Source organism: Podarcis bocagei (genome assembly GCF_964188305.1).
Source record: "Podarcis bocagei genome assembly, chromosome: 1".
Classification (NCBI taxonomy): domain Eukaryota; kingdom Metazoa; phylum Chordata; class Lepidosauria; order Squamata; family Lacertidae; genus Podarcis; species Podarcis bocagei.
Window position 1 is genome coordinate 13,522,920 of NC_138125.1, and position 13,738 is coordinate 13,536,657.

The window sequence follows — 13,738 nt, forward strand, 5'->3', positions numbered from 1 at the left end:
GACCGAGGCTGTTTAGGGCTTTAAAGGTCAGCACCAACACTTTGAATTGTGCTCGGAAACATACTGGGAGCCATGAAAACATGGAAACGGGGGATTCATTTGCGCCTTCAAATCAAAGAGGGGCCAGGAAGCAACTCAAACCTTCTTAGGAGTGGAGGAGTCAGCTTTTGGTCTGGAACAATGCATGGAAGAAATGTGAGCAGCAAAAAGGATCTGAGAAAAGCATTATTGATAAAAAGAGAATCCAGCAGCCGCAATTGTGACTTGAAATGTATGCTTGACTGTCATTCCTTCATTCATTTTTAAGCTGCTCTTAAGTCTAGCTCAGCCTTTCTCAACATTGGGTTGGCAGATGTTGGACTACAACTCCCGAAACTTACCGGGAAAGTAAGAAATCAAGATAACAAATCTTTTACAAAAGAATGGAAATTGTTTATTGAATATTTACAAATAAGCTGTAAACAGATATGCTGCAGTTTTATAAGCGTATATATTTAAAGTAGATGAATAAATGAGGAAATTAAGTTAATTTGGATATGCAGAAAATATTGAAAATAAATTTAAGGAACCGCAGAAAGAGGGGGAAGGAAGTCGAGTTTTGAAATGTTAAAATGACTGTAAAATTATTGAAATGTATAAAACTGAAAATCATAAAAAAGACTACGACTCCCATCATACCTGACTATATATGTAATAGAATTGTAGAGTTGGAAGGGACCGCGAGGGTCATCTGGTCCAACCCCTGCAATGAAGGAGTCTTTGGCCCAACAGGGGGCAGGAACCCACAACCCTGAGATTAAGAGTCTCATGTTCTACAGTGTGCGCTAATTGGTTATAAATAATAAAATAAAATAAAATAAAATAAAATAATAAAATAGAACCGACCCACTGTCTCCACACCATGCATGATTCTGTGTGGGCCCATCCCCTACCCTCTTGCCCTTCCCTGCTTTGCTAACACCTAAACTGAAAGGCATACCCACGCAAGAAGGTAGCTCCACGTGTTCACAAAAAGGGTGCGGGGGGTCTAAACCTCCCGGCGAGCCCCGCCCCGTCTTGCCCTTGAGCTCCTCTACCTATCCATCCATCCATCCACCCACCCAGCCAGCCAGCCTTGCTGGGTCGGCGCGGGCGGCGCTGGAGGGAGGCGCGCTCGCCATTGCGCATCCTCCTCTCTCTCCCCGGGCTGCTGCCTTCCTCCTCCTCCTCTCTCCTCGGTTGGCGGCGGCAGGCAGGCAGCAAAGGCTGGCGACCATGGCGCTGAGCAACTTCCTCTTCGCGCAGTGCACCTGCTACTTCCTCGCCTTCCTCTTCAGCTTCATCGTGGTGGTGCCGCTGTCGGAGAACAGCAACGACTTCCACGGCCGCTGCCTGCTCTTCACCGAGGGCATGTGGCTCAACGCCAACCTGACGGCCGAGCGGCAGCGCTTCACCGTGCAGGAGTGGGGGCCCGAGTCTGCCTGCCGATTCAGCCTCTTCGCCGGCCTCCTCTCGCTGCTGCTCGCCGCAGTGCAGGCCTGGAGGACGCTCTTCTTCCTCTGCAAAGGCCACGAGGAGTAAGTGGCGGCCGGGGAGGGAGGGAGGGGAGAGAAGGGGAAGGGAGGGAGCTGGCTTAAAAGAGCGGGAGGGGTCCTCCCTCCCCTGGAAACGGAGACTCCCCGTCGCCCACCAGATGCCTTGCGCGCCAGACTCCAGGCTAAAAGGCTCCGTGCGCATTCCTCTAGGCTTGCAGCAGGATGAGCTGGGGTCTCTATGCAGTCCGGTTACCCCCTACCATTGCCTGTTCTGAAATAAAGCCTCAATGGTCGGCCCCTGTAGGGCAGGGTGCTGGATTAGATGGGCCTTTGGCCTGATCCTGCAGGGTTCTCCTTCTTAGGCTCTGGTTTTGGCTGGGGAGGGGTGCCCAGAATTGCAGCTCAGCATAGGGGGTTGGACTGCACACACACACAACGACCATTTAAAACAAGCACACAACAAAGGAGGATTTAATGCATACCTTCTGGAGTTGCGGAAAATGAATGCCTTTCTGGGCAGATGTACTGAATATTATGTGAATATGTACAGGCTGCGATTTCCCAAGATACCCTAAAAGAGCTCCCCTATTGATACTCTACCCTGAAACCATTAATACTGATTTACAGCTGATTGCTGCCCCGCTAACCACAGCAGAATTGCACAAAAAATGAGAAGACATCCCCCTACCATAACGATTTGGTTAGGGGAAACTATCTTAATGATAGAGCTTACGCTTGAGAGAAAGACAATGCTTAATAATAAAAGAGAACAAATTCATTGAGAAGTGGGCATTTTTACATTTCTGGAATGGCAACATAAATTACATTTTTTCCTTTTAATTTAATCAAGGTATTACAAAGTTTTGCTATGCCGTCCTCGCCCCTTTATCTGTAATTTCATTTCCCACTTTATTCCCCTCCCTCCTCTTTTTTAAAATTTCATTTGTTTTCTTCTTATTGCAAGGATGTTTGATGTATAATGGTTTCTGCTACATATCATTACAAAATAAGAGCAATAACATTAAAACAACAACAAGCAAACACATGCACAACTGATGCTGATGTTGTTGGTGACAGCAGCTCCTTCTGTTTATGGTGCTTCTCATCCCAAGAGCTGAAACGCAGGTATGGCTCTCTAAAAGTTTTCTGCTACATTGAGTGAATCCCACCTTCTCCTGGCTCACCCACCTCCTCTGGGCCCCCCAAAGCCAATTTTGATTCTTTTTTAATGGTCTCAGTACCACAACTGGCTCTTTGAGTGGTACCTAACATGGTGCCTTCTGAATTTTTGGGGCTACAGCTCCCATCATCCCTGACTGTCAGCCATATTGTCTGGGACTGGTGAAAGCTGGACTCTTACTGCTTCTGGGGTGGGGGGCACCAAATTAGCTATCTCTGAGATATTCCATTTCTATGCTTCCTTTGGAAAAGTGGGAGGGCTAGCTATTATTGCTGAGAGCCGGTGTGGAGTAGTGGTTAGAGAGATGGACTAGGGCCTGGGAGACCACGGTTCAAATCCCACTCGGATCTGAAGGCCACTTGATGACTTTGGGGCAGTCACTGCATCTCAGCCTAACCTACCTCACAGGATAAAATGTGAAGATAAAATGGAAAGGGGGAGGAGATTTGAACCCTGGTCTTTGGAGAAAAGGTGGGATATACATGTATAATAATAATAAATAGATTATTTATGGTGAGATCTTTTCTCTCCAAATGTCTGCAAGCAACCAGGAGGACCCAAGAGCCTCAACCTCCATTAGGCAAATTTCTATTTTCTTAAGATCAAATATGGTACCTCCCATCCCCAGTTAGTCCCAAGCAAAATGACAACCAGAAGATGAAAAGCAGGCAACATGTTCTGTTACATTGTCTGCAGAGCAGACAGTTCCAGAGGCTTTGGGCAAGTGATCCAAACCACAGGCTTATAATAGAATGTACCATTGATCTCCATGGTGATGTGTGCCTGCAGCACTGGTAATATTTTATACACTGCATTCAGCTGGCTTTCGAGATCTCTCTGGAGTACTGCAATTTAGCTCAAAGTACCACAAGCTATGAAGAGGTCTTTGCCTGTCCACGTGTTCACCTGTGTAAAATGAAGTGGTCCAGGTTGCAAGAATGGGCAGGGGGTGGATGAAGATGAAGCTTTCCATAAATTAGATATGGTGAACTGGCTGCCTTCCTGACATTGCTGAACTTTGCCTCTCATCAGCTCCAGCTGCCATGGCCAATGTTCAGGGATGATAGGCTTTGTTGTCCGACAACATCAGGTGACCCACAAGACTTGTCTTAAACTCACAATAGGCCTGGTGGATGATTTTGTCCATGGGTGTCTAACTAGCAGATCAGAGGCAAGGCTGTCAGAATGGAAAGGTGTGGTGGCCAAATTATGGTGAGCTTCTATGGAACGTAGTTTTGGATTACTGATTTCTTGCCTGCAATTTGCTATGCTGCCATTTTACTCTGTGTTAGACATTATTCTCTGTCCTGTTTGGGCTTAAGCTCATAAATTAGGTTAGTTTACTTATATTGCTTTACATAAGTGAGCTTATGATAATTCTTAATAGTTTCTTAGTATGTATGTTTTTTTGGATTGTTACATTTATTGCAGTTACAGATAGGTAGCCGTGTTGGTCTGCCATAGTCAAAATAAAAAAATTCCTTCCAGTAGCACCTTAAAGACCAACTAAGTTAGTTCTTGGTATGAGCTTTCGTGTGCATGCACACGAAAGGTATCTGAAGAAGTGTGCATGCACACGAAAGCTCATACCAAGAACTAACTTAGTTGGTCTTTAAGGTGCTACTGGAAGGAATTTTTTTATTATTGCAGTTAGTTTTATATGCTGTGAGTCATGCTTTGCAGAAAAGTGGCTTACAAATAAACTGGTGTGATTACGATGGCAGGCATCCAGCTTGTAATATTCCGGGGATGATCAAAGTGTTTAAACTAGAAAGCTGTATTTTAATATTCTTTTGGAAGCCGCCCAGAGTGGCTGGGGAAACCCAGCCAGATGGGCGGGGTATAAATAATAAATTATTATTATTATTATTATAAAGCTGTCCTACAACCTGGATACACAAAGGACCACCTGCTACGGCATGAAACTGTTTAGATTTTAAGATCAGCCTCGAGAGGCCTTGCTCCAAGTCTAGCCACCATCTGAAGAAAGGTGGAGGAAGGTAGAACATCTGCAAAACATTCCCAGCTTCTCCAAATTTCATAATAGGATTTGTTTTCCATATCACTGGCTATCTAGGTTGAAGAAACTGGGTTTTTTGTTTTTTGTTTTTTTTGCCTGGCAAAGAGCAGACTGAGTGGGGGGTGTGATAGGGTTAGGGTTACTGGGCTAAATTCAAGGTGCTGGTTTGGGTGCATATAGTTGTATACAGCTTGAGAGATAGATACCTGAAATATTGTCTCACCCCTTCTATGACCAATTGATCACTGCTTGCTGTTGAGGGCCTTCTGCAGAGACCATCATATCAGGAGGTCCATTCCACACAAACTAGGAATCAGGCTTTTAGTGGTGTGGCACCTGCCCTTTCCCCATGCATATCAGAGAGGTGCAGTCTCTGTTGTCCCTTTGGCTCCTGGTTAGCAGACCTTTTAAACTGAGATCTCTTCCAGTCTGCATCTGCAGTGGGACATTTTTAAAGTTGTTGCTTACCATCCTTGCCTACTTTGGGAAGAAGGGCGGAATATGCATTTAGTAAATAAATGAATCAATAATAGTCTCTCTCAATTTTTCCAACATTCAGCTGCATTGAATAGGCCTGAATTCTACTACTGTGGTGATGGGAACAACCTCTCCCTACCTTGTACTGGATAAATCCTCCTCTCCGACACTGTGCTCACAGTCTGGGTCCATCTACGCTCCCCTAGGTAAAGGTAAAGGGACCCCTGACCATTAGGTCCAGTCGTGACCGACTCTGGGGTTGCAGCGCTCAACTTGCTTTACTGGCCAAGGGAGCTGGTGTACAGCTTCCAGGTCATGTGGCCAGCATGACTAAGCCGCTTCTGGCGAACCGGAGCAGCGCACAGAAACGCCGTTTACCTTCCTGCCGGAGCGGTACCTATTTATCTACTTGCACTTTGACGTGCTTTTGAACTGCTAGGTTGGCAGGAGCTGGGACCGAGCAACGGAAGCTCACCCCGTCGCGGGGATTCGAACCGCCGACCTTCTGATCGGCAAGCCCTAAGCTCTGTGGTTTAACCCACAGCGCCACCCGCGTCCCTCTCCTAGTTGCTGCTTATTTGTGAAACAGAAAGCTGCTACACAATACTAAACTCTGACAAACCTCACATGTTATTTAGTACTGATTTGTTTGCAAGTCAGAGCATGGACAAAGTATAAGCCAGCCTCCCCCAACCTAGTACTCTTCATATGGTTTGACTAATACCCCCTATTCATCCCAGTTGTGGTGGCCTAGGCTAAAAGGAAATGTTTGAGGTCTGCCACCAAAAATACATAGGAGTGGGGAAGGAGATTGTGCGATAGGCCTCTTAAACCCAGATCTGTCAGTATCAATCTGTCAAAAGGCAAAGGAGCGCCTCCTCTGGATTTTGCTGCCTTGGCACTGAGAAAACTTTTAGCATTCCAGACATATCTGAACTGGTGCTCTGGTGCTGTAAACACAGAGTTGCAGGATTTGCTCCCATAAGAGGCATCAATTGGTGGCTACCAGTTTGGATGACTTTGAAAGAGGATCCGACAAATTGATTTATAAAATGCTGCATGGCATGGAGAAGGTGGATAGAGAGAGAGAGGAAAAAAATCCCCCGCTTTCATAGCACAATAACTTGCAGACATCTGTTGAAGCTGAATGCTGGAAGAGTTAGGATAGGTAAAAGAAAGTGCATGAACTATGGAACTCCCTGCCACAGGAGGCAGTGATGGACACTAACTTAGATGACTTTAAAAGAGGATTGCAATAATTCATGGAGGAGAGGGTTGTTGATGTCTACTGGCCTATGTTAAGGTTACCAGATTTTTTTCAATGAATCCGGGGACACTTTTCAACTTCAATGGATTTTGTATGGGGACTGATGTGTAAATCTGGGGACTGTCCCCGGGAAACGGGGATGTCTGGTAACCTTAGCCTATGTTCTCCCTCCACAGCGATAGGCATTAATGCTTCTGAATAGCAGTAGCTGGAAATCCCCAGTGGGGCAAATGCTGTTGCACTCAGGACTTGCTTCCCCTTCTCCTTGTGCCTTCCATCTTTCCCAAGATCAGGGTATTTTCCAAGGAGTCTTCTCTTCTCATGAGGTGGCCAAAGTATTGGAGCCTAAGCTTCACAATCTGTCCTTCCAGTGAGCACTCAGGGTTGATTTCCTTAAGAATAGAGAGGTTTGATCTTCTTGCAGTCCATGGGACTCTCAAGAGTCTCCTCCAGCACCATAATTCAAAAGCATCAATTCTTCGGTGATCAGCCTTCTTTATGGTCGAGCTCTCACTTCCATACATCACTACTGGGAAAACCATAGCTTTAACTATACGGACCTTTGTTGGCAAGGTGATGTCTCTGCTTTTTAAGATGCCACTCTTTTATTGACTATGAGGGACCCTCCATTTTTTTTTTTTTACGGGATTCTTGTGCACAGTAGTAGATATGATGGTCATCTGAACTGAATTTGCCCATTCCCGTCCATTTTAGTTCACTGATGCCCAGGATGTCAATATTTATTCTTATGATCTCATTTTTGACCACATCCAACTTACCAAGGTTCATGGTTCTTACATTCCAGGTTCCTATGCAATATTTTTCTTTACAGCATTGGACTTTTCTTTCACTTCCAGGCATATCCGCAACTGAGCGATCTTTTGGCTTTGGTTGGCCCAGCCACTTCATCAGCTCTGAATCTACTTGTACTTGTCCTGCACTCTTCCTCAGTAGCATGTTGGACGCCTTCCGACCTGAGGGGCTAATCTTCCAGCGTCATAACTTTTATATGCCTGTTGTCTTTGTCCATGGAGTTTTCTTGGCAGGGATACTGGAGTGGCTTGCCGGTTCCTGCTCCAGGCGGATCACGTTTGCTTACTTTGCTTTGGTAAACGTTGCTTACGAGTTATAATTCCCTTTTCTTCTCTCCTCCCCACCTCCCACTTTCCCCTCGCAGCTCTTTCTTTTACGCCTTCCTGAATCTGCTCATCAGCGCTTTTGTGGTTTTCGTCATCTTCATCGCCAGCACGATTGTAAGCGTTGGCTTTAACATGTGGTGTGACGCCATCACCGAAAAAGGAAGCATGCCCAACAGGTGAGTGTGGCAGGGGAGGGTTCTTCCCATTGATGCATGCACTCAGATAGACGGGAGGCAATAAGCGAAGGGCAGGTATGGAAGCAAGGGGAACAGGCAAAAAAAGGTGTGAGCTGGAAATAATCTCCTAACGGTATGATGGGTAGCTACAGCGAGGCCAACGGAAGAAGAAATTGCCCCTTCTTTGGCTTACGTTGTCAGATGCAACACAGGACAGAGATCCAGTGCCTTTAAGAATTATCTAGCAGCATTGAAATGGGAGAAGTTAACTTCCCCCTTTTCTGTGATTTGAGGGGGGTGAAAAAGAAGACTACTAGAGGCCAGTCCTGTATTGAATATGGACCTTGAAACTGCAGCACCCTTCGTCAAACAAAGCAAGATATGGAAGGAGGGGAAGGAAGAATGGTTAAGCACTTTTATACCACATGGGAAGTGAAAATTTGGATGTGCAGAGCATTTGATTACTACTATTATATTCCTTGTCCCTCAAAATCCAGGACTTGATGTGTATCCTGAAAGATTTAAGCTCATTTTGGGGTGGGGAACCTCAGGCAAGGGGATCCTAGGCTTCTCTATGTGGCCCTTGGAACTGTCCTCAGACCACACCACTCCATAGCCATGTCCCCCCCTCACCCAGCCCTTCTCTCCACTCTCTTTGAGTGGTTTTGCCTGGCTAGAATGTGCTGTTGAACCCCAATAGCGCTTTCTGCTGGAGGATAGAGAGGGATGGTGGAGGTGAGGGAGGGAACCGTGAGTGTGCTTAAAAAGTAGCCTACAAAGGTGAATTTCACACTTGTTACTCCACCCACTTTTCCCTCTGGCCCCGCCCATCACAGACCCATGGCTCCCAGAAGGTTGCACAGAATGGCATGTGGCCCCCAAATTGAAGAAAGGTTCTTTGGCCATGAGCTAGTACTAGCCTATCTAAAAATCTGAAATATACGCACCTATCTTATTCTGGATAAATGAAAATGGGACGTAATTTGCTTCATAGTAAAGGGCAGTAATCCACATTGGGATTGGGTGGGGAAAATGCTGTTGTTCCTTTACACAACTGAATTAGCTTGGCAAGGGATGGGGGTGGGGGTTGATTTTCAGAAGCAACTAGGAATGTGCATCTAAAATGCTTCCAGGCTGCAATTTAAATTTATCACTGTTGTAGAGTATTAAAGCCCAGCAATATTGCACAATTGAGAAATTATCCAGCGTATTGAACCACTCTGCGTGTTTGGTACTAGAAAATTTTTTATTGAGAGTCTAAATTTCTTTCCCTTCATGCTTTTTTTTTAATAAAAAAAAAAATATCCACTGGCTCATAAAGTAGAAGATAAAATGGTGACATTTTATGTCATATGATACAGATAAACTGCATTGCTAAACCATTTACTTTGTTTCACCTTGTCATATGTTGTAAAATGCCATTAGTGAATGTTCTGTTTAGGGCTGCAACGGTTATTCGAATATTCCGTTAAAAGGGGAGGTTTTTTTTGAAAACAAAAAAATCTCTGGACTAATAGAATATTCGGATAAGCATCCAAGATGGCTGACAACACTGGAAAGGAAGGAGAGAAAAAGAGAGAGAGACAGACAGAGAAAGAAAGAGAAGAGGCCTTCTGAAACCTCAGAACCCCGGGGAATTGTTCACAGCACCAAGTAAAAATCCAAGTTACCTGTAAACAAACCAACCCAAAACCACCCATAGGCAGACTCTATCTGACCAACTCTTTGCTCTGGAGCATCTGAAACAAACAAAACAAAAACCACACACACACGCAAACACCCCTTTCTTCTGAAGTCTTCTCTGGTGATGTCAAAAGGTAATGGAGGCTCATAACTCAGTTTCATTGTGGGGTGATACTGAAGTGGGGATTGTCTGTGTGGGTGGTTGAGTCGGTGGGGCAAAATAGAAGAGCTTAGGGCTTTTCAACTGCTGGTTTTAGGTAAGATGGAGGACTTCCCCTGCATATTTTTGCTTCATTTGCAGTGCATGCTTTTTCGCTTCTCACCCCCAGTAGTCATTGTCAGTCTGGGGGGGCACCACCAGTGTATCTCTCTCTGTGTGTTTTTTTTTTAATGTACGGTGCTTATGGGTCTAAAGGTCTCCTCCAGTTTGGCATGATGATTCTTGAACTCAAGGATAGTTCGTAAACTCTGTGTTGGGATACCATCGGACAAGATGGTGGACTCAACCTTTCAAAATGCAATGTAACCCAATTTTGCACAATGGTTCCTGAACTCAAGAAGCTGATCACCACCAAATTTGGCCTGATGGTTCATGAGATCAAGGAGCAGGTACGAGGTAGGTTAGGCTGAGAGAATCTTGACGGGCCAAGTTCACTTCGTGAGCTTCATGGTTGAGAAGGAATTTGAACCTGATTCTCCCAAGTCATAATCAAAGCTCTAACCACCACACCACACTGGCCAGAGGTCAATTCAGTCTGATGCAAGAAGGTTCTTCTTACATTCTTATGCCGAGGCTGGTATGTTGTGCTAATTGTGGCTGTAAACTCCCTTGTGTATCCATTTCACAATTATTGTGCAATGGCCAAAATGCATGCTGGTCTCCTATTTTATTTTTACATTTTTTTTACGATTCCATTGAAAGGTCCTGCCAGATTAGAGACCCAATTTAGTTTCAGAATGCAGACACGGATGAAACATTCATACAGCTTCTCTCTTTCTCTTAATCTGCAGGAAATTGATCAAAGTGGGAACAGTTGGCAAAGTATTTGAAGGGACGTTGACATTTTGGCCTTTGCTCCATTATTTCTGGTTGAGATCAAACTGCAATAAACTCTGACTGGTTCAGTGGCATGCGCTGAGAGACAGAGGCTGCAATATGAAAGTTTATCTGTGTTTCAAGGATAGCAGGATGATTGTTTTATAATGAAGATGTTGTCATCCAGTTGTTATATATGGCAGTGGGCTATTGCTTCTTGGGAATGGAGCTTTATTGGACAGGATTTAGAGGTCTGTTTCAGCTGGAGCTCAGAAAAGGTCATTTGGAATTGCTGAAATGATTTTCATTTCCTCCCCTCCCCCTCATCCAAAATGTCTTCTCCCTCTAGCTGTGAAGAATTACAGGATATAGATCTTGAGCTGAATTTAGAAAACTCAGCATTCTACGACCAGTTTGCCATCACACAGGTAAGTCAAGTGTTTTCCACCAAAGTCTCTTTGTTTGTCCATAGAGCTGATAAGTTGCAGTTCTGGAAAGGAATACTGATTATTGACTGTAATAAAGAGATCGATTAATTGATTGATCGATCTCTGGAAAGGTTCTCAGTGTCATCTTGTCTTCTCTGGGAATCAAAAGTAGCATCCCTGATCAGGATAGGGTAGAAATTCAATTCAGTATGCATTTAAAGGAAGATCTATCAAAATCACACTTTCTGGGGCAACGTAAGAAACAAAAGATGGTCTGCCTTCAGATAAATTTGCATGGATCTGAACTTTGCAGATCTGAACTTTGAAACCAGCCATTGTTTTCAAAAATGCATGTATTAGGAGAAAGGTCACCCAGTGAGCTTCATTGAATTTTGAATTCTGCCCGTCCAGGTCCAACACTCTAGCCACTACACCACACTACCTCTCAGTTGGAGTTGGAGTCAAATACCACCTGGAAGGCACCATGTTAGCCACCTCTGTATAATTCAGTCAAAAACTTCCCTGTATAAACAGACTTGCATGTACAGTGGTACCTTGGTTTACGAACTTAATCCGTTCTGGAGGTCTGTTCTTAAACCAAAGCATTCTTAAACCAAGGTGTGCTTTCCCATAGTAGTGGGGGACTCAATTTACAAATGGAACAAACTCAAAAGGAAGTGAAACATGTTCTTATTCCAAGGCAAAGTTCCCAGACCAAAACACCTACTTCTGGGTTTGCAGCGTTCTTAATCCAAGTTGTTCATAAACTAAGCTGTTCTTAAACCAAGGTAGCACTGTAAATAAATTGGTATTAGGAATTGCTTGACCTTGTTACTCTCTCTCTCTCTCTCTCTCTCTCTCTCTCTTTCTCTAGTTTGGCCTTTGGGCTGCCTGGCTCACTTGGCTCGGAATTACCATTTTGGCCTTTTTGAAAGTTTACCATAACTACCGGCAGGAGGACCTTGTGGAAAGCCTGATTCATGAGAAGGAGCTTTTGCTAGGAAGATCCTCATCACGAACTTCTTTCCAGGAGGAGAAAAGTGGCATGATCTAATGGGCAGACAAGCCAGTCTACCTAGCAGGTTGTAGGGGTTTAAAAAAATAATAAAAATAATTATAATAATTTGGCAGTTCTAGGTGGAGTTCAAGAAAATGGTACTGATTTTAAGAAAGGAAAGTGAATCTGGATCCCGTTAAGGAGATGGTGTCTGTATGTAGACACATCCCCATTAGTACTGACACATAGGACTGGTTCACACAGGCATGTCCATCACTCTCTCTCTCATCAGCTGACCTTGAGGAATCTCAGCCAAATGTACAAACTCACTTGAAAAGAATTGGGTTATATTGAAGGTCCATCCCTGGGGTTTCATTTATGATGGCTCATTCACACACATGCAAACCATCCTTTGATGCTGCAGTTGCCATGTGATGGCTATGCCTGCATGAACCAATCTGTAGACAGCAAGCTGTGTGCCACTACTTTGAAATAGATTCTCTTTCTTGGCTGTCATGTTCCTTCTCCAGATGTTTGACGAGATAAGCCTGAGTCATACACTCCTCCGCTCCATCACAAATATAATGTCATGCATGATGCGGGCACTCAACGCTGATGTCCAGTTACGTTGGATGCCCAGTTATTCTCCGCCCTCAAAGAGGAGGAATGAGGGTGAGAATTATCCAAACTGAGCATCCATGGGATTGGGAAATCTGTATTTAGTGCCTGCATCATATGTGTGATGTTATCTTTTTGCTGAGTTTCTCCTCTCCCACCTGACAGCTCTTTCTGATCCAGTGAGCGGATGGTCTGCAGTTTGCAACACTTGCAAACTCATGCTCAAAATGTACCTCTAAAGAACTGTTGTGTGACTCAGACAGTATCTCTGGGTGTGACCACCAGTGCTACCTTTTGGTAGACCCACTAATAAGCCTTAGATCAGTGTCCTCTCTGGGCATTGATGCTCCCTTGTTGTGTGTGCCAAGTGGCCCAGCCATGTGCCCTTGAATGAAGAGTGCAACTGAGTCTTCGTACATACTGCTGTACAGTCGTACCTTGGTTCTCAAATGTCATCCATTCTGGAAGTCCGTTCAACTTCCAAAAACATTTGAGAACCAAGGCACAGCTTCTGATTAGCTACAGGAGCTTCCTGCACTCAATCGGAAACTGCATCGGACATTCGACTTCCAAAAAATGTTTGCAAACCAGAACACTCACTTCTAGGTTTGCGACGTTCGGGAGCCAAAACGTACGAGTACCAAGGCGTTCAAGAACCAAGGTATGACTGTACACGCAAAAGCTTCCTTGAAATCCAAATGCCCTGATTCTGCAGAGTTCTGGTTTACATGGAAGCCTTCTTGCATGCAGCTGAAGGCACAGAAACTCATTAGAGGCAGTCACACTCTTTTGGCAAAGACTAGTGGGCAGAGTTACTTGTTATCACTCCCCTGTCGATAAACACAGGAGCATTAAAGCCCTAGCAGGACTTTTTGCATCCTTGGCACAAGTTCCATTCAAATGCAGAGGGGTTGTATATGAGCTTTGCCTAGAAAACTTAAAAACCCTATGTTCTATCTACCCAGTGTCTGGCATCTGTGGGTCAAATCACAGAACTTTCATACATTGGGGAAGGGAGGGTTTTTGTAAATTCAGCCATGATGCACAGGATTTATCAGCCAGCTGTTTAGATGTGACCATTGTGGTCCTGTCTTGAAAATGTGCTGCATTGGGTCATATGCACATAATGTAGGCCCTGGGAACAGGCATGGTGATGATTTCAAAGTGTATTACCAGCTACACAAACCCAAGCTTTTTCTAAGT

General features: G+C 44.6%; 1 protein-coding gene across 1 annotated transcript; it reads left to right on the forward strand.

Moving 5' to 3' along the window:
- The first annotated feature begins 905 nt into the window (after positions 1-905).
- Positions 906-12,043, forward strand: TMEM179 (transmembrane protein 179). The gene is made up of 4 exons (XM_081194567.1): positions 906-1,556; positions 7,636-7,773; positions 10,842-10,920; positions 11,795-12,043. The coding sequence occupies exons 1-4, from the start codon at positions 1,255-1,257 to the stop codon at positions 11,972-11,974; spliced, it is 699 nt and encodes a 232-aa protein (XP_081050693.1). The 5' UTR covers positions 906-1,254; the 3' UTR covers positions 11,975-12,043.
- The last annotated feature ends 1,695 nt before the right edge of the window (positions 12,044-13,738 follow it).